The 27,588-nt window shown below is 43.8% G+C and overlaps 1 protein-coding gene across 1 annotated transcript in view; it reads left to right on the top strand.

Annotated features, from left to right (window-relative positions):
• Positions 1–27,588, top strand: part of HECW1 (HECT, C2 and WW domain containing E3 ubiquitin protein ligase 1) — a 301,849-nt gene that overhangs the window by 54,853 nt on the left and 219,408 nt on the right. Inside the window, exons 2-3 of the mRNA XM_030307704.1 lie at positions 3,647–3,971; positions 11,954–12,061. Coding sequence (XP_030163564.1) covers positions 3,647–3,971; positions 11,954–12,061 — 433 coding nt within the window. The remainder of the gene's footprint in view (positions 1–3,646; positions 3,972–11,953; positions 12,062–27,588) is intronic.

The following is a 27,588-nucleotide window of genomic DNA, read 5'->3' as shown; positions in this document are numbered from 1 at the left end:
CTCAGCGGCTCACACATTGGATTCACTTTTTCCAGGGTCAGTTAAAATCTATGCTTAACATAGCCCACAACCAGAGAGCCTTGATTACAACCAATAATTGGAAAATTACAGTGTTGCTGAAACTGTGACTAATATTCTCTTGGTTTCTTATCAGTGTCTGTTACTCTTCACCCAGTCAAGAGAAAATAAAAGACACTTGAATTACTTAGTGGGATGGAGAAAAAACTGGAAGCAATTTAGTGATACTGTTAAAATCCTCCTCATACAGAGAATGGGAAAGCCACTCCTCTTTGCAGGGAGGGAGGAGAAGTCAGGTCTGTGTCCCATGAGATTTGCCTTAGCAATTAGGAAGAATTGAGAGATGGTAAAACAGTGGAATCACTGTCTGGGAAGAGAGTGGTCTTTTATCCACGGCCATTTAAAAACAGGACAGATCCACCTCTATCTCCCACGGTTCAGATGTGAAGGGAGAATGATTAAATTATTTCTTCCACCCGGAAGAGTCTATAGTGTGAGCTAGGAGCACTTGTGAATGCCCGGGAAAACATAGCCACAAAGGAATCGCACGTTGGGAATCAGCTATCCACCTGCTGCGTTCAAGAGGCAGCTGTCGTGAGTCTTTAACGATAACACCTGTTTAGGGACATGATGGCATTTAGTTTTATGTTAGCCTTTGTACATAACTTTTTGTCTCTATTTTCTTCTCTCTCTGCACTATCTACTAACTTGTCATGTCTTTCTGTATTTTATCTATTTTTAATGGCAAACTTAAACACTTTCTGCAAAAAGAAATGACATGATTGAAGAAAATCCATCATATTAATTAAAGTTTTGAAGTTCTGCGTGTGTGTGTGTGTGTGTGTGTGTGTGCACCAGGAATCATGCCAGTTCCAGGGGATATAAAGAGCAGGGAACACTGGCTTCAAGTCTTCACAGCATAGGGATGCACATGAACAGGTCAACTAGCAATAATACAGTAAGGATCTCTGCAGGGGAAGGGGATTCCTGTGGGATCAGGGAGCAGAGGCCCATGTTTTCAGGAATGGGAAAAGGCTGGAAGGAGAGGTTATAGCAGAGTTGCTGCTGGAGTGTAATCTTGAAGCAGGAATACCATTTCTGCTGCAAGTACAAACGGAGAGAATGTGGGCAAAGACAGGGGTGGGAGAGTGCAGCCTTCAAGGAACAGCTCCGAGGGCGCCCTTCTTATTCCAGGCAAATGCCATTATTCCAATCAAGTAAATTACTGACAAATGTCTTCCTTGACTAATGTTTCCTTCTATGCCTTAGTTCCCACCACGTGGACAGGGATCACTGGTGTAACTTGACAGTTTCAGGAGAGTTGCCTGGTTTCCAGGGAATTCTGATAAAAATACCACAGCACAAGTGTCTTCAACAAAAGAAAAGCTCTCTATAATCTCTTTTGAGGCCGTGACTGGTACTATGTCAATAAAAATCCCTCTGCCTCAACATTAATGCATAAATACCCTTTTTCAAACACAAACTTTTCAGATAAAGGGATGCTCCCCTCCAAAAAATTGGTATGATACCTTTACAAATACACTAGACTGTTTAATGTTTGGAATTTCAGTTTTGTGATTAAACCTGCAGGGCCATGACTAGAAACGATTTGTGGGTTTGTTGCAGGAGGATTTAAGTATGAGGGCTCTGGGGATGGTGTGAGGGGACCCTTGGCCAGTGAATGAGCCTGGCCAACTGCCCAAGACCTGTGTTTCAGTGAGGCTTTTTTAGTAAAGCAATATCAGTAGTATTTTAGTAGTAGATTTTCATTTGTTGAGTACTCACTATGCTAAGGGCTTGATTTGCACTATCTCATTAAGTTCTGACAACAGCCCATTTACAAATGGTTACTGAGGACCAGAAGGATTAATTAAGTAAATCGTCTCGGGATACACAGGTTGGAACTTGGTAGGTGCTGCACCAACTTTGGTTTAACTTGCAATTATATTCTTGAGTATTTAATTCCTAGTTGTTTTTAATCTCCATAATAATACTTTAAGATGTTATCAGTCCACATAAAGTCTATATAAACTGCAGAAATCTTATGCTCTAGCAGCAGCCTTTCTTTGTTGGAGATTTACAAAGGTCTCTGGACAAAGCCCCTGGAGGATGGTCAGGTAACCGAGGTCTCTGAACTGCCCAGAAAAGCCAGGGCACCTGGGAAGTGCACAGATAGCTCATGCTTCCTGGGCTTTGCCAGTCTTCCTGACAGGAAGACTGGTTTCCAGGTGACACTGTGGTCTGTCCATGTTCATACTGTCGTAATGACAAGCATTAAAAAAAAAAAAATGACCACATGGTACCAATAGTGTGATGAGATGCTTTCTGAAGTCTGGCTTTTCTGCCTATGGTAAATTCCATGGTTACCGCCAGTGGGGCCAGAAGAATGCCTAACAAGAGACTCAAATAATGAATGAATAGGCATGCCATATGGCCATTAAGGACCGAGACACAAAATGCCAACACTGTGCTTCATCAGGTTAATGGACTTTTTACAAGTGCCCTGTTCTTGGAAGATGGAAAAAGTGCAGGCCTAAATTGCTGCTAAATAGACTTATGTAATCCAAAGAGTAGACTGTCGCTGAGGCCTGGTCCTCATGATGTGTAAACAAAAAGTCAGGAACTTGCATTTGATTGATGTGTGTAATAAGTAACTGCCCCTGGGATCTAAACTGCATGACTCAACACATTTTTAGGCCTTAATCTTCTCTTGAAAACAAAAGTGTTATTAGTTGTAGAATAGCATGTACTTTTATAGCCAGGAACCCCAAAAATGTACGTTTAAATCCCAGTTTTAATATACTTTGATGGAGTCAGAACACTTGCTTGTTTCAAAAAAGAATCCCTTATGCAAGTTTGAAACGATGTTTTTTCCCCATATTTTAAAAGCTACAAACAACCCAGCTATTGCTGAGTATCGGCTCAGCTCACATGGAATGCTCAATGTTGCAAATGATAAAAAAAAAAAAAAAATGCATTTTTTTCTCATCAGATACAATGGTTTCTACAATAACATTGGCTCCAAGGGAGACATGGTTCTCTGAGATTGGATTTTGTTGGAAATTATGGTGTTTGAAGATTACTAAGGTATCAGAGGTCCTTAATAGAAATCTCAGATGACCGCGACATTCTGTAGGATAGAGAGTTGTAATGCAAGACTGATGACCTCACCCAGTAGGGACCGCCTCTAATTCTGGGTTGTGTATAGGGTGTCGAAGGCTGCAGGGATCACTAAGATGTTCAGTGATAATAACCATAATCAACCCTAAAGAAGGATAAAATTGGATCCAATTGAATTGATGCTGGATTTCTCAAAGGACGGCACTCTGGGGGCAGTCACACCGCCGGGGCCATTTGGTCCTCCTAATCCCTGTGGGCTAGAAGGAGCGGGGAGAGACAGACCCCAGCAGAGCATGGAAAAGCATGGCCCCTCGGGGAGCTTGCATTTTTGTTCTTGCCATCCCTGTGTGAACCCTGAGGAAGATGCTTTGTGTCGTATTTCAGATCTCCCTTGGAGAGCAGCTCTCTCACAGCCTATCTCTCCTAGCATATACTTCTTTCCCTGGGAAGACAGTGATTGTGGAGCTGGCATCTTCCACCCCTGCTCATTGTCTGTTTGCCCCCACAGAATCTGTACCAGAACAGGTTTTTAGGCCTGGCCGCCATGGCATCCCCATCTAGAAACTCCCAGAATCGCCGCCGGTGCAAGGAGCCACTCCGTCACAGCTACAACCCTGGCCAGTTCCACAGCATGGCCATCAGGACCGGCCCCCACGGCACCGTCACCATACCCCGCTCCACCAGCGACACCGACCTGGTCACCTCAGACAGCCGCTCCACACTTATGGTCAGCAGCTCCTACTACTCCATAGGACACTCTCAGGACCTGGTGATCCACTGGGACATCAAGGAGGAAGTGGATGCTGGAGACTGGATCGGCATGTATCTCATTGGTGAGTAGGACAGCGCTTAGCCAGACTCGCTGACAGAGTGCTGCAGACAGAATGGTCTCGGCCATGTGGGTCGGGTCGTCAACGAGCGTAGCATTCACAATGCACTTTTAGGTATGCTTTAATATTTCAACAGACTCCATACTTTATTTTTTTTTTTAATTTTTTTTTTCAATGTTTATTTATTTTTGGGACAGAGAGAGACAGAGCATGAACGGGGGAGGGGCAGAGAGAGAGGGAGACACAGAATCGGAAACAGGCTCCAGGCTCTGAGCCATCAGCCCAGAGCCTGACGCGGGGCTCGAACTCACGGACCGCGAGATTGTGACCTGGCTGAAGACGGACGCTTAACCGACTGCGCCACCCAGGCGCCCCTGGACTCCATACTTTAATTAAAGTGCACAATTTACAACCAAATGTGTTATACACCAAATTCTTTTTTTTTTTAAGTTTATTTATTTATTTTGAGAGAGAGAAAAACAGAGCACACAAGTGAGGGAGGGGCAGAGAGAGAAGGAGAGATAGAGAATCCCAATCAGGCTCCTCCCTGTCAGCGCAGAGCCTGATGCGGGGCTTGAACTCACCAACTGTGAGATCATGACCTGAGCCGAAGTCAAGAGCCAGAATCCTAACCGACTCTTAACCCAACCCAGGCGCCCCTGTACAGCAAATTCTAACACACTGGAGACCCATTCACTAAGGCTTCTCTTACCATCTCTATTCAGTAGAAGAAAACCATGAGTTAGAAGGGCCAGCTATGGTTGAACACAAATGTTATTACCATTTGCAAGTATAGACGCTCTTGTAATTATGAATAAGTTAATATCAAAAGCCTGTTTTCAAGTCTGTATGTTTATAAGACCAAAGCAACACCATATACACAAGCAAAGGACACATATCTCTACGGAGGGGGTTCTACTTTGTTTCCAACGTAATCATGTGCCTCTTTTACCTGTTCTTTGACCATTCTTACTGCTTTGTATTCAAAAGATGTAACAGGCTTCAGTGGACAGTGACAGCAAGCAGACCACAGGCTGGGAACAGAGTGATGGTTGAGAGGAAAATGGCCACACAAGTCTGTGTGCTGCAGAAAACAGATCTCACAAATTTGAAATCCCATGAAAAAATGTATTTGATCTATTTTACATGATAGAATTGAGTGTGTTAGAAATTGATGCATTTATGCTGGTTAACTGGCAAGCAGAGGTGTGGTTGCTGGGTAGGGGAGGGGAGTCGCTCAAGTCAGGCACCAAGTTCAAAGGAGACCAGGCCTTCTGCCATCAGTTTGTGCAAGGAGCAATTTACACATTCTGACACACAATGCTGATTTAACATGGAATATCACAGAAACCAGTGGATTGTTCTAAGTATTTTGCAACCTGGACTGTTTTTCTGATAAACTAAAGGGGATCTTATCTAACTAACTAGCTGTGAGGGAAATATTTTTAGATCTCTTAACGGCTTTGCAGTCAGCTTGGCTGATGTATTTACAATATATGCATTATCGTAAAGATGGAGAAACATAGTTTTTTAAATTTGTCCACAAGTAATAGGGGTGCCTGGGTGGCTCAGTCGGTTAAGCGGCCAACTTCAGCTCAGGTCATGATCTCTCGGTCTGTGAGTTCGAGCCCCGCGTCGGGCTCTGTGCTGACAGCTCAGAGCCTGGAGCCTGTTTCAGATTCTGTGTCTCCCTCTCTCTGACCCTACCCCGTTCATGCTCTGTCTCTCTCTGTCTCAAAAATAAATGAATGTTAAAAAAAAATTAAAAAAAAAAATTTGTCCACAAGTAATGTTACTAGCTAAGTTGGACTTAGGTAAAATTGAATTTGCTGAAAAAATAGTTCTTGCGTAAAATTGTTTGGATACCATCAATCTAACACAGAGCTTGCAAAATAACAGCCCACCAAGCATATTTTTAGTCCACATTGTTTTAAATTTGATAAGTTATCAACATTGAAAAATGTAGAGATTTCACATTGAAATCCAAATTTCTAGCTTCTTTCACAAAAGCCCTCAATTTGGCAGACTGAGCCTGTAATTCTACTTGGCTTTAGTTTGCTAAAGTTAAGCATTAACTGCCTCATTTAGCCTGGTCTGCACCCTTTAGTTTTGCCACAGTCTCCCTCCCACCCATCCCTACTTTCATTGTGAAATGTTACTTGTTTAGCACCTTAGGCAATTAGGGTTTTGGCCCCAGATCTAGTTTTGAACCAGCTCTTTGAAGCTGTACCTTCCTGCAGTGGTGAGTCCTGTTGTCATTCATTCATTCATTCATTCAGGGAACCATTGGAGGAGGAGAGTGTTTTGTGGGGAAGGTGAGAAATCCAAAGACATTCATCCAAGGTGAAGGAATGGGCAGATCTGGAGCTCAGCCCTAGATCCAGGCTGTGGGTGGAGGTTTGGGGTAACTGGCACCCCAAGAGTCAATTGAGTCATTGTGGATTGTGTAGAAAAGAGGACCGGAACACCTCTGTCAGAGGGACGGACAGGAGAGGTGCTCACAAAGGAGGTGGAGGAGGGATGGAGACTTAGACCACGTCACAGAAGTCAAGAGAAGGTGGCGGAGGAAGGAAGGGGCAGTCAGCAGCATCGAATGTCGTAAAACTCTAGGAATGAATAAGATCTGGTGTTAACATGACATTCTGACGGAGACAAAAGTAAACACAGCTCGTCATCTTAGGATCTTAACTTGACAGTTTGCTCTTCTCATAGTAGCTGCACATATATAACTGTGAAGTTATTTAATGCAGAACGCCAACACTTTCGGCAACATAGCATTTCAGAAATAATTTCCAAATCCAAAATTATCTGTGTGCCTTAAGAGTTCATAATTTGTAGGTCCTTAGTAACGTGTCTGTCAGATTTGCAGTGTCTTGCCAAAGATCGAATCACCATTCTAGGCCTAAAGATTTAGAGGTGATGATTTCATTTAATCTGTCATTTCACCACTGAAGAAATGCCGATGCAGTGGCTCCCAAGGCCACACAGCTGCCCTCGCCTGGCGGCAGACCCCATGCTGCCCATAGGAACATCTCGGTGGAACCTGGTATGGTATCATTCCACGCCAGTGGACCACCTGTCCACGTGAGGCCAGGTTTGTGATGCTTTTAGCTCTGGCCTCTAGAGCTCCAGGAATACACGACTTTTCTTCTGCCATAGAGAGTGAGACACCTGCATGTGGACGGGCATGTGTGGCCCTCTCACCAACACCAGTGCTGTCCTTAGCCAGGAGCCCAGTGATGGGACAGTGACAGTAGCATTACCGTTATTATCAGTGAAATCCAATTTGGTTGCCCTCCTTTATGAGTGGCCATGAGCTCGATACGGAGTAACGAAGGATTCTCTCTCTGGTGACACAGAATGGGGAAAGATCATGTGGTTTCAGTGACAGCTTGACCTCGTTTAGAATTCTACCCTGCCACTGGCCAGATGTATGGCCCCAGCCGGGTACTGTCATCTGAGCTCTAGGTTTCTTATCTCCAAAACAGAGGGGAAAACATAACTTTCTTCTCAGGATCATTGAGCAGAATTGATGAGACACTGCACATTTACTGCCCGTTGATCAATACTTCATGTCTTGATCTACCTTGTCAGGGAGCTCTATTCTCTGGATGTGTGATAGCAAATTACCTTAATTCCCAGGCTTCGTTCAGCCTAGCCTTCACCCTTAGATGGGTACTCAATCGTTGTAACTGTGCATTATAGACAAAAGCTTCTTACCAAACCAATAGGAACATGGAAAGAGATTTTAAAGTTCAGTAAGTGGGAAGAAGGTCATCACCTGGTCCAAAATAAGTACATAGAAGCGTGTTTATTAGAAATCGGCATTTCCAGAAAATAGTTCTGCCGTTATTCATTTGAAAATGCCTACTTGACTTTGACAAACAAAATCTAATTATTTATGAGTTCTATATTTAGGGTTAGAGAGTCAGCAATGCCCATGGCTTACTCACACTAAGGGAACAGTCTTGTATAATTGAGTTAGGATACATAAGTTGGAGGATACAACTAATACCTCTAGTCATTAGAATGCTAAGTCAATGAGAATGTATCTATTCAAGTATTTTTCACCTCTTCATCTCACATTCATGTTAAAATAATATAAAATAATCTGCTTACTAGTGATGTCTAATAATGTTCTCTGACCAGTACCTGTATTCACTCATTCAGTCCTCACAACAGACTTTTGAAGCTGGTATTGATATTATCCCCACACTGTAGTGAGGAAGCAAAGACACAGAGGGATTAAATAAGCTACCTAGGTTCACATAGGTGATAAGGTAGCCTAATGTTCCTGCTTCAAGGGGTTGTCAATATCCCTGTAATCACACAAACATTGCTCCCACAAAATGACTTCAACCATGACAAAAAAATATGGAAAAAAAGAACCTTGGGACAGACGGCCCAGGGCCTATCAATCCTCAGGGTGGCAGAGAGCATGGCTGGGCCCCCACCATCCATTCCAGGCCTCTTCTTTTCTCCAGTGCTTTCCTCTAGTGCAGAATCCTGTCCCTAAAATTTGTATATCTCAGATTCCTGTGCAACCATGTCCCAGATGCACACTGGTCCCTTCATTAGGCGCACCTGTGCAAGACAGGGAAGGAGGCAGCAAACTGTGGGGTTCCTCCTCCTACTGGTTAGCCTGTGGCTGCCTCAGTCATGGCTTTGGAAAGTTCAGCCATCCACCACAGTGCCTTGCTATCCACTCACTCACTTCCTGGGTGATGTGGTGGTGGCAGGTACCCATCTTGCTACAGGCTGGTTGCTCTCTGTGGGTGGAGAGGCAATCGCTGTGGCCTCGGAAGCAGCCTCTTGCTCTCCTGCCCACTGGCCACCGCTGCTCTATGAGGTTCTTGAGCTGAGCAGTTCCCATGAGGCCACTCTGAGTGAGGTGGAAGCAGGGCCTTGGAGAACCAGTTATTCTGGGGCTGTTCCCAGAGACCCAGCCTGGAGTCCATTTCTCTAGGAACCCAATCCTCTGCATTGAATCCCCTTCTGCATAAAATATCTGGAGTGATTCTGTTTCTCTGCATCTGACCCCCACAATACACTTGAATTCCCAAGCAAAGACCAATAACTTTTCCAACAATTGGCAATGAATGCCTTTGGGGAAGGAGTTGACCTCTCAGCACAGATGGTTCAGGCAGGAATATCGACTATTCTTTTTTCTTATGTGCTATGTGTTATGAAGTATTATAAATGTAAGAGAATGGGCTATTTATCAGGACCAATTGACAGTCTTTTAAAAGGTGTCATGTTTAATTTTTTTTTTTACGTTTATTTATTTTTGAGACAGAGAGAGAGCATGAACGGGGGAGGGTCAGAGAGAGAGGGAGACACAGAATCTGAAACAGGCTCCAGGCTCTGAGCTGTCAGCACAGAGCCCAATGCGGGGCTCGAACTCACGGACTGCGAGATCATGACCTGAGCCGAAGTCGGACGCCCAACCGACTGAGCCACCCAGGCGCCCCAAAAGGTGTCATGTTTAAATGTGTACAGTGAAATGTATCTTGTTTTCTTTAAAATGTGTGTTATTTTGCTATCCTCATTAGTCTTTGCAGATTCTTCCCACCTACTCATCCCATCCTTTTCTCCTTGAGGTTCTCCTTGTACTGCTGTGGTTCCTTAATAGTTAACCTATTCTTAAACTTACTATAGTCTAATGAAATTGCCTGTTTTCTTGAATAAGCCCCCAAATCTATTAGAAACTTCCCGAGAACATAGACCATATCTTGTTCACCAGTGTGTCCGCAGGGTTTAGCACAATGCCCAGAGTGGAGGAGACACTTACTGCACATTTACCTAATGCATGAATGAGCATCCCTTCTAGATATTATTTACAGGGATACCTGATCATAACTGTTAAAATGAATATTCTGGTGATCAGAGTGGAAGATTCAAGTAAATACCTCTCCTTAGAGAATTGCTATAATGAGGCAAATCTCTACACTGAAAACCCAGGGAGCTAGGAAAATATTATGCCTTTTTGGCAGAAATGAGGCAATTACGGTAAAAGACATATTATGCAATCATCTTAGTAACCCAACCAGGGCTGTGAGCACACACTGTGAATATTAAGACTGGCAAATTTTGCAACCAAGTGATTTTCCAGGGGATACAGTGCCTGCCATTAATGAAGCAGAGATAGTGTTGCTGTGCCCAATTATCTTTACCAAAGACGAGATAGCCAAAAATGTGCAGTCAACATAGGAGGGCACAAGCACGTTGACCAGTTGTCTCATTTACTCCTCCACTAGGAGGTCCCAGTGATTAGTACCCCACCCCCATTTTGCAGGGGAGGACCTGAAGATGTAGACTCGATGCTATTGGTATATGGCACAAAGAGCCTTGATAACTGAGTCCTTTGCTACAAATCCTGCCTTCCTTTCACCTCCTTCTTGCCTGTTTTCCCAGTCTAGGCAGATACAATCTTAGTTGCAAAAAGGACAACCATGACCTTGCTCCTCTTGGCAGAGCTGGAACTTGGAGCCTGCTCTCAGGAACCCCTGAGTTCTGTTTATTTGTCTTGTCACTGCAGTGGATCTGGATTCTCAAAGCCACAGACCCATCTAGCTCAAGTGTTTACTTTCTGCCAGGGCCCCATAGATAACCAAAGTAAAATTCATATCCCTGTCTTAGCCTCCACTGAAAACATGAGGTCCGGAACCAGAGAGGGGGCAGTCAGCTTCTCCTTCACAGATCAGTCCTCTCCAGGAACGCTGTTCCTGTCTGGACACCAACTTTAAGGAGGATATTGGCAACTGCAATGTGATGAGCAGAGAAAGAGCAGGAAAGGAAAAGTACACAGTCCCCCACAAGCTCCTCTTAGTGCCTCCATGCAGGAGGCTCTCCATCATCTTAGGTCCTGGACACCATATCGAGGCCTCTCTCTGCCCCCTCCACACCCACCCTCCATCTCCACCCTTGTGGCTTCTTATCCCTCAGTGCTTCCCTGAACTCCAGGTGGCCTCCCTCCTTCAAACTCCCTGTTAGAGCACCCTGTTCTTTTCCTTCCCATCCCCTATCACAAATTGTAATAATACCTTTATTTCTTCACTTAGTGTTTTAAGTCTGCATCCTCGGGGTGCCTGGGTGGCTCAGTCAGTTAAGCGTCCGACTTCAGCTCAGGTCATGATCTCAAGGTCCATGAGTTCGAGCCCCACGTCGGGCTCTGTGCTGACTGCTCAGAGCCTGGAGCCTGTTTCAGATTCTGTGTCTCCCTCTCTCTCTGACCCTCCCCCGTTCATGCTCTGTCTCTCTCTGTCTCAAAAATAAATAAATGTTAAAAAAAATAAAAAAAATAAAGTCTGCATCTTCAATTGTTTTAAAGCTTTAGCTCATAAAGGACCATATTGGGTTTGCCCAACACCATGGCTCTTGCATTTTTCCCAGCATGACAGACGGTTCAGTCTCGATAAGTATCTGTTGAATGAACAAATGAATGCATGAGTGCATGAAGGATGGATGGATAAATTCATGGATGAGTCCCAGGTATTAGATGATGACAGGTATCCGGGCTGGAGAAGAGATGCTATAAAGTGGGGTCTATGAGAGCTGGGCCCCAAACAGAAAGTGTGATTGAATGTTTTTTTTATGCCTCATTCACAAACCCAAAGCGAGACCAATTCCTGAAAGCTTTAAGAGGAAGATTTTTGCACTCAGATTTCACACACGTAAAGACTATTCAAAAGTGAAATGGCCTGCCATAGAAGCAATTATTTTCTGTTTGTGGAAGTGTTTGCAAACCAGCTAGATGATCGCAGGAGTATTGCAGAGCGGGGATTGGCTCTGTATTACAAAGAGTTGGTCGAGAGGGTACCTGAGGATACTTCTAGCTCGCTGATTTGGATTCCATGTGCTTTTTCGTCTGTTGAGTTAGAGATAGCATTAATATCCTTTGCTCTTTTTCTTTCTTTCTTTTCCCTAAATATACTGTTAGCTGATACATTTTTCTACTCTGCTTTCTTTCTTTCATGGGAGTATAGATGAGGTCTTGTCAGAAAACTTTTTGGACTATAAGAACCGTGGAGTCAATGGTTCTCATCGGGGCCAGATCATCTGGAAGATCGATGCCAGCTCTTACTTTGTGGAACGTGAGTACTTTTCCCATTCCTGTTGCTCGCGATGGGGTTCAACTGTTTCAAGTCCTTCGTTCTATTGCATTGCTTCCCTGAGAAATGTGCTGTGTAAGAGAGGCATATGTTTAATGAAATGCTTAAAAATAATGAAAGGTGAGATCTAGAGCATTTGGGCAACAGCCATACAAACCAGCCCAGACAGCCATTCCTTTTGTTTCAAAGAGATGTTTGGTTCATGGTCATTCATAGGCCTCTGGATTCAGAACCTTTTGGCTCAGATCTTTTTCACTCCGTGCTCCTCCACGTGCTCTCCAAATTTGTGATAGTTGCCCCTTCTGTATCCTGTAGTGCAGTGTTGGCTTTGCTTGAGCCAGTTCTTCAAGACTCCCTGATCATGGCCCCAGAATATTGGGGATATTCCACACTTCACCCTGATTTTCGGCTCTGGCCATAATTCCCCAGGATGGAGGTGATACGTTACTACTACTGACCTGTTTCTTTGATTCCTGATATCTCTGGGTGTATAAACTTGGCATCATGTATTTTACTGAGATATTTCCTAAAATTTTATGCTATCTTTGAAAATAAGTCATTTTTGTAGTTAAGGAAGGATTCTTTTCAAAAATCCCCATACAGGTGCATTTCCCATTGCACAAGGAAATATCTATGTGGGCCTCATGTTTACCAACTGAAGGAATGCACAGAATACCCTTATCTGCAAGTTCTTCCCTTCCCACTTGGGTATGGGAGAGTGCTAAATGTACAAATCCCTCCTGCATCTTCTGGTCCATAGCAGGGATTCAGTCAGTATGTCACTTTTGAAAGGTAATGATGGAATAGTCCCTTGTTCCAACTGTCCAGTTCTCAGAGGAAAGGATACATGGCCAGGAAACTAAAGTCTATTATCATTTGACTTGTTCAGGAAAAACTATAGGCTCTAGCATGTTTTGCTCCCATTTTTATTTACTCTCATTTCCATTTGTTCACTTAGTAAGCATTTTATAAGACCTACTATATTCCAAAAACAAGAGATTTGAAGATGAAAGGCCTGGTATCTTCCCTTTAGAAGCTTTTGGTGTCTTTGCTCCTAGAAATGACACAAATGCCCCCCTTTTTTATTGGCAAACATATGTAGATAGGAGATTGATACTATCAGATGTAGAGGGGACATGATTTTATGAGATGTGGTTGGGCCCTTGACTTTGGTTTAGTCATAATGAAGTTCCCACCAAGAGATTCCCTTTTCCTTAGTATTTATCTCCCTGTCTCTAGCTTTTCTCCTCCTAATCCATTCTGATTCTGCTACCAGACAAAATGCCTTTATATTCAACTCTGGTACCATCTGCTCAAAAGCCTCATGGTTCTGCTTTCTGACTACATCAGCTGAAACCTCTCTGCCTTGTTGCCAAGCCCCAACAAAACCCACCCTCATCCCTCAACCCTATTTCTCCACCCTCCCCAGCATGCCCCCTTTGCCCAAGTCATGCCAGTATCTTCCCCATCCCGAAAACAGCATCATTTATCATAAAGGACATAGGTGGGCTTGATTTGGGGACAAAGACAGGTTCCAGCTAGTAGTACTTAATATGACTTCCCAAATGCCAGAAAGAACAAAAAAGGTAAAAACTTGCATTAGCAATGAATATTAAACACAATAGCTGACTATATGCCCTGATCTGATCTACATTGGAAGTTTGGTAGGAAAGGACTTCTTTACTACGCACCTGTTTCCTTCTTTGGAGTTCCAACTAATTGGGAAATCGACACCATTTAGGGTCAAAATATAGTCTCAGCTCAAAATGGTGCAGGAATGAGCACAGCTTCCAAGTTTTTGTCTTTTTAGAGTCAAGGAAATAAGTACTAAGGATAATGTGAAATATTATGAGCTAACGTAAAAAAGATGAGTCTGTGTATAAAGTCATCTAGCAATAGTGCCATTCTTTCCAAAGAAGTTCTTTTCAAGATTTCCAAGATTTCTGTGACATATAGAATATTTTGTGTATATTCATCTCAAATAACAAGCCATATCATATAATTGTCTTCATGAAGAAACACTTTAAATACCACTAGAAGATATTATAATATGAAAGCAGTTCTGTAAATTATAAAAAATATTGCCATAACTGAGTGCAAGTGTATTCAAACTTGGTTAAGTAGCAATGTTCTATAGTAAACAAATGGCTTGCCACGTCATATTCAAAATAACTAAAAATCGAACACTTTAGAAAAATGGAATTTTATAAGTGTTCTGGTGCAAACCTGAGACAATTTCACTCTGCAGTATCCCTGTTGGACTAGCAATATCTCAGTGTTTTAGACAAATGGATGAAATTGAGAAGGCGGATATTTACATTTTGCAAATACATCAAAACAGTGCTCAATATAAAGAATGTAAGATTTTGTACAAATGTAATATAATTTGTCAAAAACTAAAAATGTATCCAGAAAAAGATTAATTGAGTTTAAAAATGATTAGAATATTAGCTCAGGGCACACATATAAATCAAATAAATTAAAATGCTGTGATGGACTATAGCTTTAGGAGTCTGAATGCATTAAAACTGTAAATATCCTGTATGAATTTATATTTTAATGTGAAATCACTTATATTTTCAAAAATGTATGATTGAAAAAGTGCCAAATTAACAAACAGGAAGAGATTGGATGTACAAAATGTTCTACTATCACTATCTTTCAATAATGCAGCAAAGCATCAAAGGTCCTCTTGCTATAATAAAAATGCAGAACACAGTCCATTAACCAGAAGTTTACAGAAGTTTTTGACGTTAATGGAAATAAGACTCTTGAAGTCTCTAAATAGTAATAAACACATTAATCTAATTGGTAAATTATACCTTCTTAAAATTAAAAATTATTTTACAAACTTTGCATATAGGCCAGATTTTAAATGTTGAAATACAACAGGAGGTCATTCTTTCTATCTGAGGGTTAAATTAAAGTAATAAAATAAATGGGGTTGTTATTTTATTTTTATTTTCCATTTTTGTCTTTATTTTTTCCTTTTATTATTTCCTTTTATAAGAGTAGAGATACATCACTGATTACTTGGAGTCTATAATGTTCTAACAGTACATTTCTTCAGGGTTATGATTCAATTTAGAATTAGGTAATTGCTGTTGATTTATACAATTTTTTTTAAGGTCTGGCTAAATCGGATTTTGAACGTACTTCCAAATTAGGAACATTCAAAACAGATTATTTTCTGCACTCTTTAAGGAATTACATGCATGATAAAACACAAAAGAAATAAAACCTGAATTGTTTCCTTTTCTCTGGCATAACTTTTCCCTAGTGGGCCCCTGGCTGTTTGACTATACTAATAATTGCTGTAATATGAGAACTGCAAAAAGATGCAAATTTTAACACTGACGAAAGAAAGAACTAGTGAAGTTTCAGCTTTACTCATCCTGATCAAATCTTAAAATGCCGTATCATTATAGTAACTCCATTACTATTTTTTAATATGTGCAGTCAGGCTTAGAGCAGGCTAGGCTTAATCCTCAGGAGTCACCACAGTCCTTGCTGATCGTGTGCTCCTATCAGAACACCTTCAAAATTGGGGCTTATGTTGCCCAGGAGCAATGACAAGGGTGATGATTCTACAGGGAAGGCATCTTTGTGTTGATCCTTGGCCCAAATCTGTTCCATGTAGCTCCCTGTTCATTGTTGCTCCTCATCGGTAGCAGGAAGAAAAATGTGCCTGCTGCCACCACTGATTACAGCCAAAAAGAGTTTCTCCTGAAGGGATCTCCTTTCTCCACCCACTTTTGTGTTGTGTCCTGTTATCACGGTCAGGAGCTCTGCCTTCTCACAGCTGTCTGGATGCCAACCAGAAATCCACAGTCCTCTAACTGCTCTGCCTTGCCTTGGTTTCCTGCCCCTGCTCAGGTCACTGGTCCTGCCCTGCTCCCACATTGGATCCTTCCCCACTGTGTCCTCGTTTCCAGAATCACTCCCTGCTACTGCCCGCTTTGATTCTATCATCCTGCGTTTGTCAGAATGTCCGTCAAACATTAGCACATTCCCAAGATCCTTTTCCATCCAGCCTCCCAAAGTTAAAAAGCACACAGTGGCCCCTGATTATACTTAACACCAAATCTAAGCACCTAGTTTTTAATGACACCCATTGAGCCTGGTGAGGTGAAATTTACACAGGTGGGAGGGGTCAGCATTTGCCTCTCAGTCCACACTTGGGCAAGGGGCTTCCCAGTGAGAGACAGGTGGGCTCAACATCAACCCCGGTGTGGCCCGCTCTGTCTCTTCATCTGTACAATGAAGTTAATGTGTACTGCCCCCAGTGCAGCCCCATAAGGATGGATGATTCATCCAGTGAAGGCCAGGTGTGTCTGGTGTAACCAGATCCGCTGTGTAAGAAGAAGGCTTTGAGTTAGGGAGGATTGCGGTGCCACTCGGAAAGGGAGTCAGATCAGCAGTGCACATTGCACTTGGCATTTCTCCTCAGGGAATGGACAAGGGCGTGTCATGGTGACAACTGTGTGAACTGAATGGCTTTATTCGGAGAGTTTTCTGTGAGAAATGCTTTGCAGCTAGAGTTGAAGACCGAAGGCACTGGAGGAAAAGCAGGGCTCCAGGAGAACCAGCTGGCTTCCCCTCATTAGCATTTCTGGCACATGCTTTCTCCTCTCCGGCAATGCAGCAAGAGCAAGGGCCAGTCCTCCTGGAGCCGGGAGGCCACCCAGATCCATGATTAGACACAGGGGTCTCATCAGGTGGACAATCAAGTTGGTTCAGGTGACACATTGTTACAGCCTTTTATTTGAACCTGAGCATATTTTCACCAGCACTGCTCTGCTGTTGGAGCCAGTATGGCTGAGAACTGCACTGCAGGCTGCCATTTTCAATCACTGTTTTGTGATTTCCAAGGAGGTGTCTCCATCTGTACTACAGTAAACATTTGAGCCATGGACTCCAAGCCCTCAGGAAGTCTCAAGTCTACTTGGGGAGACTAAACATAAGCCCGGTACTCATGCTGCTTCACAGGTTTTCTGTGAGGAACAAGAATGGCTCCATAGAAATATTTGCAAGATAGTGGACATCAATATTATTATGTCATCTTATTTTTATTCCATATTTCCTGGGACACCATGACTATCTCCATTGTTCATCCAGTTTAATACTGTCCCAAAGGGAAATCATGGTCAGCATTGTACTCTACAACATACTGCTTATGTTCTTACTTATATTTCTTCAAGATTGAGGAAAAAAATGGATAGTTCACAGCAATACTCCTAAAATTCATTTTTCTCTTTCACCACACAATTCCCCTGGTATTCCTTCCACCTAAACTTCTCCATAAACCTACTCCTGGTTGTAGCTCACACTCAGGGTGCTCTTCTTCCCTTCCTTTTTTCCTTCACATTTTGCTTTAGAAGCCTAAAAGTAATCGTTCTGGAGATAAATCTCTGGGAGTGGTGGAGAAAGGAATCCACGTCACCAAAGACACAATCACTCACTCTTCAATAGACCAGAGTGAAATGGTTGGAGATATTCACATAATAATACCATTTGGCTGCGAAGCCAATCTAAGTGTGCAGTGGTTCTGGCTGAACAGGGCCAATAAAACGATAGGACTGTGGCAGTGGAAGGGCAGGGGTCCAGGTGGGAAAACAGGACATACAAGTAAGGAGACACACACAGCCGGCTTGCCCCCAGTCTACCCAATGTGAGAAGCCAAAGTGTTGGGTGCAATCACTTCTTACCATGTCGAATATTCCATTACATCAGGGGCAGCAAAATTGATCTTCAGTCCACAGAAGTGTCAGTCTATCAGATTAAATAACAGACCATACAAAGAGTGACTCAGCATTATTACAGAAAACAGAAAGATATAACCAAACAGTCAATTCAGATTTGCAGCAATACAGATAGTGCTGACTTCTAGTTGGATATGTGTCAGATTCTCCCAATGACATGAAAGCTCTTCATCAACACAAATAAATGGTCAGGCCCTATTATCACAGACTGAGACCTTTCTGGATGAGTCACCATGTCAGCAAAAGAACATACAGATTCACCTGCCTCTCTTAACCCTATAGTGCTGGAGGTCTGTTGGACTGTACTAGTCTTCTCCGATCTAGAGGTAAAGGCTTGGTCCCTGCCAAAGCTCTTGCATTCTAGTACAGGAGACTAGCACATACCTCTTATAGTGTCCCATGTCAGTGAAGATGGAGGAGCACCCAACCCAGCTGTGGGCTACAGAGTTAATCATCCCCATACATAAGAGGAGCTCATAGGCAGACTGGGCCAGTGGGAAGGGCTGTGTTGGGGGTCAAGTGTAGAGAGGTCATTTCAGGAAAGGGACAGCACCTACAAAGGCATGAAGGCATGGGGAGTGGGCAGGCGGGGATAGGTGAGAGTTAAGACAGATTCCTGACAGAAGGAGGAGAGGAAGAGGAGGAGGGGGAGGAAGAGAGATCATCAAGTATGGAGGATTAAGTGTGGCCACAGATTCCTTGACAGTCCTCTTGAGAGGAGGGTCCATGTCTCCTCTCCCATGAGAGTTTCCGTGCTGAAGTGATGCTGTGCCAACTTCCAGGCCCAGGCTTTAAGAGACTGGTAGCTTCCACTTCCTACCCTTTAGAATACTCACTCTTAGAACCCTGAGACAGCGGTGCTGTAAGAAGCCCCGGTGGCCACGTGAAAGGTTGCATAGAGAGATGGTTCACCAGCTCAGCTGCTCCAGCTGTCCCCACCCAAGGGACGGTGGGGTGCAGCCCGGCTGTTATACATGGCAACAGCATGTGAGACCCCCAAGGGAGAGCTGTCCAGCTGGACCCAGTCACCTCACAGAACCATGAGAGATCACAATATAGTAGTGTTTTAAGTTGTTAAGTGTTTGATTCCTTCGTTATGTAGCAAGAGTTGCCGTAGCACCAGAGAAATGGAAAGAGTGGGGCCATGGGAGTCAGGGAGGAGAACCTATCAGAGAGGCATCGTCAACACAACCTGGTGAGTGCCAACGGAGAGGTCACGGGAGACACGGTCTGGAATGCATCTATGCACAGTTGCCATATGGGGGCCGTGGTGGTTATCGTAAAAAGAAAATTCAACAAGCTGATGAGAAAGAGTAGGGTGAACAGTTCATCCTGCCTTGCTCAGAGCGATCCTGGTTTTGGCTTTGAAAGTTTCCAGTCCCAGGAAACCTGTCCATCCTCTAGGCACACTGGAATGGTGGTGGCCCTCTGGTACATCTGCACTGACAGAGGAGAGCGAAGTGTCCTGGCGCTCCTCCAGCAAAGAGGCTGTGAGAGACTCTGAGGTGGCAGCATGGGGAATAGGACTGAGATGGGCTTGAACATGTGTACAGAATGAAGGGAAGGAGCCATAACATAAGAGCTCTCATTGATTTAGTACCCACTCGTGTCCACTTTTTTACACCCTGTTATGCTGATGACAGCACCATGAGGAGGGTGCCAGCACCATTGTTTCTGAGGAGAAAACAGACGTGGTAGTGTGTGTGGTACAGCTGGGGTATGAACCAGCCTCACCTGCTTGTGCTCATCAGCCCCAGGGAAGAGGTAGGGGATGTTGGATGTTCGATGGACCGGGGCCCATAAGCAGTCAGAAGGCACTGGATGCAGAGATCCAGCCTTTCCTGGAAGTCCTTGACCTGCTAGGGACCAGGAGACTGGAAGTGTGGTGGGGCAGGATAGGGACAGGACTTGGGGTCAAGACGTGTGTGCTGACCACCTTATAGCACCCCTTTCCTACCAAGAAGGGAAATAAGAAGAAACTGGAAAGACTCAGGAGTGATTTTCACCTGTATAGGTGTGGTGGAGTAAAATTACCACTCTACAAAAAAGACTCTCTCGGTCCCTCTCAAAGCCACTCTGTACACAAAATGAGTCTCTTTCTCTCCATGCCTTAGACACAGGGAGCTAGAAACAAGCAGGGCTGCTGAGATTCTCCATACCCCTGCCTCTGGACAGTGCTTTAACAAGAGAAGGAGGAAGTATTCTGCCCATTTTAATGTCCATGAGATGGGGCATGATAGCTTTCTCCTAAAGGCCGGTGTGGGACAAAGCAGAGAGACACCGCGTTTGGCAGGAGAATATGTAGGGCAGACAAGGGAACCTGACCTAACTAGGACGCTGTGTCTGGACTTGCAGCCAGGTGGGTGAGGCCGTGTCTGAAGGGCATGCCCAGCTGATTACCGTGATGTCCAATTAGACAGATATAGCAGATGGGAATGAGGGCGGCTGCAGCCATCCCACGGACGGTGGCCTGTGCTTGTCCCTGGGGACCTGAGCCTGGCTCATAAGATCTGATCCCTGAACTGCCATTTGGGGAAAGACTGATGTCCTGAATAGAGGAGTAATAATAGTAATAGCAGAACTGAAGATCTCTGAGCTCTCCTGATGTGCCAAGCACATGCTGAGCACCCTAACACGCATTGTCCCATTTAACCTTCATGAGAACCCTAGGTGGCAGATAATACTTTCCCTTTTTTGTTGATAAGGAATCTGAGGTGCAGGAAAAATGCAGCTGCTCCACTATTCACAGGGTGGGACCCGTCAGACCTTGGCAGTGTGACCTTGGAGCCTGCTCTTTTCACTCCCGTGATGTCCTGATAAGATCAAAGTAGGCCAGAAGGGCCACCACCAGGAGGATAGAGATTCAGTGCAGGGTTCTGGTCCCATGGGGGGTGGGGTATTACATCCAGGTATCATATCCAGGCAATACACTGGATGGAACTTTGAAGTTGGAGTCAGTGCTGGGGGCTTACCTCCCAGAGTGACTGGCAGGGGATTATTTGGGCATCAAAATGGGGACCCAGATGTCACTGGGATAGTAAGTCCTTGACCAGAGGAAGGAAAGTAGAAGTGATTAACATATGGCCTTCCTCCCATCCATATGATTCTGAGTGAGGGGTTCAGTAAGCTCCACCATAAAAAGCTACAGAGAAAGTTCAAATTAGAAGACAGATGCTATCCAAGATGTCAGTTACTTCCCCACACATAAACCCAGAATCTTCTCCATTTCAATGTAGTTGTTATGTGTGTATGAATCTCATTTGTATATGCATTTTTTAAAGTTTACTGATTCCCTACAGAAAATTTGAAGAAAAGATCAAAGTAAAAATCACCCATAAGTTCAACACGAGATAATATTTTTAGAGATGTTTTTTATCGCTAGTAGCATCTCCCTAAGAGAGGCCTAATAAATATTTATTCAATTAATTAATGAATTACTTAAGCTAGTGCTCAGAACTCCTGTGGAGAAAGCAAGAGACTCATGCTCAAGGACAACAACTGTTATGTCTTATCTTTCCCACAAGTGGCCTCTGAGCCATCTAGAGGAAGAAACAGGGAAATATGGGTGAGGGAGGGAACCAAGTGGTCCCTGGTCAGACACATATGGCAAGTGGGCACCACAAAAACGGAATACAGCATACAGATATGTCCAACTTCTTGGAATAAGGAGGGGGCAGAGAGGTACAGCCTTTCATTTTTTAATTTAAAAAATTTTTTAAAAATATTTATTTTGAGAGAGAGAGAAAGGGAGAGGGTGAGAGTGGGGGAGGGGCAGAGAGAGAGAGAGAGAGGAAGAGAGAGAATCTCAAGCGGGCTCCACACTGTCAGCACAGAGCCATACTCAATCCCATGAACTGTAAAATCATAACCTAAGCCAAAATCAAGAGCCAGAGGCTTAACCAACTGAGCCACTCAGGTGCCCCCCACCTTTTAAAGAAGAGTTATTCTGCTCTCCAATAAACATGGCTCAGTCCACACTGGGAATCTGACCAACCAGTTTAGTGATTAGCAGTTCCTCCTTTGATTAGTTAGAAGCTGATGCTAGACAAGCAATAGGAAGGGAGAATTTTCCCTTTTCCACCTCATCCCCAACTTACACTTCTTCCTTTTGACCCATTGAGACTTTCAGCTGAGTCTATGGTCAGGCGCAATTGTAGGTAGTGTTCTCGGTGAGGACAGAGACCCACAGAAGTAAGGGAAGCCTGTCTGAACACCATGTGTGCCTCCCTAGACACTTGTCACTGCTCCCTTGCACCTACCCGGGGCCAGTTCAGAGGTCACCCCCAGAAGTTGCTGTCATCAGCCAAGACAGGTCTCTTCCAAGTCAACTCCAAGGCCATTTTCGAATGATGCCAGCGATGTCCGCATGGGCTTTGTACAGCCAAAAAAGAGTTCAGAGTTCATATACTATATAAATAGCACTAACTCCTCACAATTTCTCATTAATCCAGACCTCAGTATCTCATGCATCCCACCTTCCCAAAATTCCAGAGTTGATATGATACCCAAGAATACTGCAAAACCCACCAACACCCACAAAGTCTAGAAAATGCAAACACCTTGTCCATTGTGGCAGCTGCTAATTCAGCCTTGTTTCCCTCTTTCCAAGCAAAACCAGAGTTTGCAGGTACTGGGCCACATTCAGACCCACGTTGCTACTGCCGGCTGTTACCTGAGAGAAGATGGCAGACAAAAAGCAGAAAGGAGGAAGGAGCTAATTGTGTTTCTTTCAACTTCACCAGAATGAGCTCCAATCTCTCCTTAAAAATCCTTAAAATCCAAACCAGAGAACTCGTCTTCTAAGAGATGATCTGTGTCATTATGCTTTTCATATCTTGGAGAAAATACAGTTATAAATATCACACTGTCTACTAGAGGATGGCATCTATGAAACACTGCTATTTTTGTACAAAATCTAGAAATTTGAACCTATATATTCAAAGCCTTTCATGAGACTTCTATTCCTTATATTTAAAACCTCTCTCTCTCTCTCTCTCTCTCTCTCTCTCTCCATTAATAGTTACCCTAGAATAAAAGAGGCTTATTTTACAGTGTGGGTTTTCCATAACAGAGGACATGAGTTTCTAGTGAACACTAAACCTTTAAGGCCCAGCTGACCCTTTAACAAAGGAATAGATGAAATAATAACAATATAAATAATACAAAGTATTTTTTCGAAGGGGAAGAGTAGATTACGTAAAAAAAAAAAAAAACAGTAATAGAAGGGCAAAAAGGCAAAAAGGCAAAAAGGGTAATGGAACATGGAAAATAAACAATAGTCAAAATAATTTATCACGAGACTGCACCCTTTGTACTACTAGCCTAATCACAGGTAGTTCTCAAATTGAATAAAATACATTTTGGGCAAACTCAATACAAAAAATGAACATTAAAACATCACAACCAGTTAAATGGAAGCTCTGGATACTTGACACAAACTAAGTGACCTCATAAGCAACTGCACAAAGCAAATTTTTACAAGAGATGGACTCTGATAGAGGATTCGGCTCCTGGGGTCTCATGAGGGTCCCCAGTTGTCTCCATCACTGGCTCAGCCCAGGGGGCCCTTGGGGTCCCTGCGCTCAGCCCCTGCAGCGCCCTCTGTCGGTGACCGAGTGAAGAGGCGCAGGAAGAAGGTCCTTTGCGCGTGAGGCTGCTTCTGTCCCCATCCCACCAAGGCTGGAAAGGAGCCAGAGAATCCGGAACTCAACTAAAGGATCAGAGTGTCCTAAAACTCTTTGTATGAGACGCAAGAGAATGATGCGAAGCTTATAGGCAGCTCCAAGCTGGCAGCGGGCAAGAAGCTAAACCAGATGCAAGATAGTAAGAATTTCATAAAGCCTGTGTTTCCCGCCACTGGAGAAAGTGTAGAAGTGACGGGATAGTTATTGGGATGTTTATGTCCAATTAGGACTGTTTGTAAGACGCATGCCCCTCTTGCTTGACCACCTCTGACACAAGCAAGAGTCTGACCTTGGTGTGTTCGAGAATCTTCTGTCACCCCTCCCACCTCCACACACTTTCCTCTAGGACAGTTCTTGGTCATCTGGTATAGACTCATCTCTGAGCCTACCCTGAAAAAGATGCTGAAATTTCCAGTTCAGCCAAGTGCCTTGCACATGCCGGTCTGGTGGAACGCAAGGCTCTGCCATCCCAGTAAAGGCTTGTGCTATTAGCCAGGTTAATATTTCTGTGTTTTATGGGATGGCATGTGTGCCTCATTCATCACTTTTTTTCTCTAATGGCTGTGACTCTAACCTGCACCATCATACCACACAGTGTCTGTAGACTTTCTTCCTGGATGGCCTCCCCAACTCAGCTGTATAGTGAAGATAAAAGCTTCCAACTCAGAAATGAGTTTTTCCTCATGTGGCAACAATTCCAGTAAATTCCAAAGCTGAAAATATATTTTTCTTTCATGAAATCCTACACCAGTGGAGTGCATTGTTCCTTTCTCAGGAATTTGCTTGCTGTAAGGCTGCTTTTTTTTTTTTTTTATGTCAGAGGTCCCTAAAAGGGACCCAGCATTCATTTGCTGTATCCTAGGTTTCAGAATCAACTGCACCTGGGAAAAGCAGAAAATTCAATATGCAGCATGCCAGATGGCCTGGCATGTCTATATGTGCTTTGAGCTACCACGTCCTGTGTGCCAGGGAGCCAGACTGGTGGGTGGGCTTTCCTGGGCCGGAACTGCAGGTCTGAGTATTCCTGGCCTACAAAAGTCTCCCCACGGAAAACTGTGGTCCCATCTGCAGCCGACCACGTTAGTCCTGACTGAGCATCAAATTGTGAGAAAGCTTAATGTCTCCTAGAACCCAAGGGGAAATTGGGGAAAGGGAGAAGAGAGGCACCCTGAGGGGAAACATTTTCTACTAGGGACAGAGCAACATTTTCTACTAGGGTGGATTCCTGTACTTCTTACCAGAGAAGCCCACCTCTGAGGGGTCTACCTTGTCGTGCAGCCTATTCACAAGATTAAAACGTGATTGTCTGTGTTATATGATTCCAAGAGAGCCATTTTGGTAGGTTTCCGTGAGCTGTGTCTCTGGAGCTGGTAATGCATCAGTCCTGTTAAATATAGCCACAGGAATGTCTGGTGACCATGTATCAGAAATTACACTGCCTCATACTACCATCCCTAAGATCTGTGCATGGTCAAAGATATACCCTGTTAGCCTAAAGGATTAGGCTACCCTCCTAACCTCCTGAATAGCCATAGGTATGAAGCTCTGACCTGCTTTACTGTGGTAGTGCATTACTCACACTCCAATGTCATAAAAGCTATTTGTCACTCAGGTCTTCTGAAATAGGCCCCTGACACTTGTTCGTGGTTCTTACCTTGATCCAGTTTCATAAGTCAACATTCAAAATTCTCTTACTGACCAGAGCAGTTTATTTTAAATGTCAGGCTGAGATTGCTTCCCTCCTGCACCCACACACTCTCAACACTGCCCTTCACACATTTAAACCTCTTCCTAATATATCCTTGTACTTCGTGGCACCACCAATCTGGAAAAAGTTGGTTAATACCTGAGAAAAGTACATGCTGCCCTGAAAGACCTCTAGAACACACTCCAGCAGGTCAAGACCTGGCTTAAGACATTTTTAATCAGCATAGAATATAGGGAAGGGTCTCCATCTGACTCTTTCCCTTTATGCCAGGAGCTGTACTTTCTACTTTCTGGAACTTTCAGTCTGTCAGTCCTTCTGATTTACGTGTCCTACCTCAATCCTAGGGAACTCAGTTCTCCAGCATCTGACCAGTCAAGAGCCTTCCCACTACTTGGACTAACATGCAGAGACCTACCCCAGTAATCCAGATTTAGGGATAAAAACATGTGGCACAGAAGGTACTGGAATCTGTGGTGTCATGGCCAATCATGTACACTTGGCCTCTGAGGATCTGTTGGGATCCCTGCTTCCAACTTGAATGCCCCCTGGGAGGCTTAGAGACAGCTCATCCAACTCCACCCAGGAGAGATAACACGAAGAAGGTCAGCAGCTAAGTGTTGCTTTTTCATTTTCAGATTCTCTATTTTTCTAACTATCTCTCTCTCACCAGGGATTTTTTAATTTTATTAATCTTTACAAACCAAAGGGCCAGCTTTTGGTTTTCTTGATCTTCTGTGTATGTTTTCTGCTTAATTCGTTTCTGCTCTTATTTGTAATTTTTATGATCTCCTTCCATCTACTTTCGTTGGGTTTAATTTGTTGTTGTTCTTCTAATTTCTTGAGATGGCTGCTTAGCTCATTGGTTTTTAGCTATTCTTCTAGATGTATGCGCTTAAGGCTGTAAATTTTCCACTAAGCAGTTTTGTTTTGCTTTGTTTTGGTAAAATTCTAAGTGAAGCATAACACACACATAGAAAAATGCACAAATTTAAATGAAGAGCTTATGAATTTTCAGAAAGTGAACACATCCATGTACATAGCACCCAAATCAAGAAGCAGAGCTTTACTCACATTTTAGCCCATTCTGTTTCTCTTCCCTCCTTCCTATACATTGACGGGTGTATGTGTTTTTTATCTTGCTTGCTTTTTTTTTTTTTTTTTTAGTTTTTATTTAAATTCTAGTTAGTTAACATACAGTGTAACATTAGATTCAGGTATACAATTCAGTGATTCAACACATCCACACGATAGCCATTGTTCACAAGTGCCCTCCTTAATCCCCTTCACCTATTTAACCTGTCCCCCCGCCCTGCCCCACCACCTACCCTCTGGTAACCATCAGTTTTTCTCTATAGTTAAGAGTCTGTTTCTTGGTTTTCCTCTTTTAGTCTCCTATGATCATTTGTTTTATTTCTTAAATTCCACATGAGTGAAATTATATGGTATTTGTCTTTCTCTAACCAACTTATTTCACTTAGCATAATATTCTCTAGCTCCATCCACATCCTGGCAAATAGAAATATTTCATTCTTTTTTATGGCTGAGCAATATTCCATTCCATTCCATGTCTCTGGTATGTGCTGTGTGCTCTCTGCTGTTGTATTTTGGCTGCTCTATCCTTCAGACTGGTCATCTGCAGAGGCTCTCTTTGCTTGCAGTAGGCAGTGTTTTGTCCTTGGCCAGGATGTGACAAGTTTTAACTAGGTGTGCTTGGTCTGCTTATGAAATGAGACCTGTCATCACCTCTACTGGAACTGAGACCCTACAGAACTGTCTGGTCAGGAGACATGGTGTGGGCAGGAGTTTCTGCTGGCCTTCAGGGGAAGGGACCCACCATGCTGGGACTGAGGTACACTTACAGGAGAAGGGCAATCTTGCCAGAGCACAGAGGTGTAGGACTTAGTGGAAGCCAGTGAAGCAGTCAGTTTAGAGGCTGTGCTTCCTCCCATGGGTGGCTCGGTGTTTATGCTGAGGAATGGGGGATAGAAATGGTGCCAGTCAGTTCTTTAGTCCTTGAAGACGAGTCTCAATGCATGTGGCATCTCAGGGAAGCACTTCAAGAAGAGTGAATAATCTCCCCTTGTGTGTCCCAGGCATTTTTCATTTCATTGTTTCCACACTGCCCCCAAGTTCTTTACCTGCCTTTTCTCTAGGAGCAGTGCAGTGCCCTCTGGGCAGCCAGAGGGCACTATCCCAGCCAAGCCTGCCGACTTAAAACTCAAGGCTTCAGGAATGTAGTGTGGGCAGGGACCTGTGCTCGTCTTCTGGAGGAGCCTCTAGCTGCACTGGGACTGAGGGAGGTTTGACTGAGAATGGTAGTCGCACCAGAGCACCGGGGCGTAGGACTTGGAGCAA

The sequence above is a fragment of the Lynx canadensis genome, chromosome A2, assembly GCF_007474595.2.
Source record: "Lynx canadensis isolate LIC74 chromosome A2, mLynCan4.pri.v2, whole genome shotgun sequence".
NCBI classification, from domain to species: Eukaryota; Metazoa; Chordata; class Mammalia; order Carnivora; family Felidae; genus Lynx; species Lynx canadensis.
Note: the sequence above shows the minus strand (reverse complement) of the source record. Positions and strands in the feature narration are given on the sequence as shown.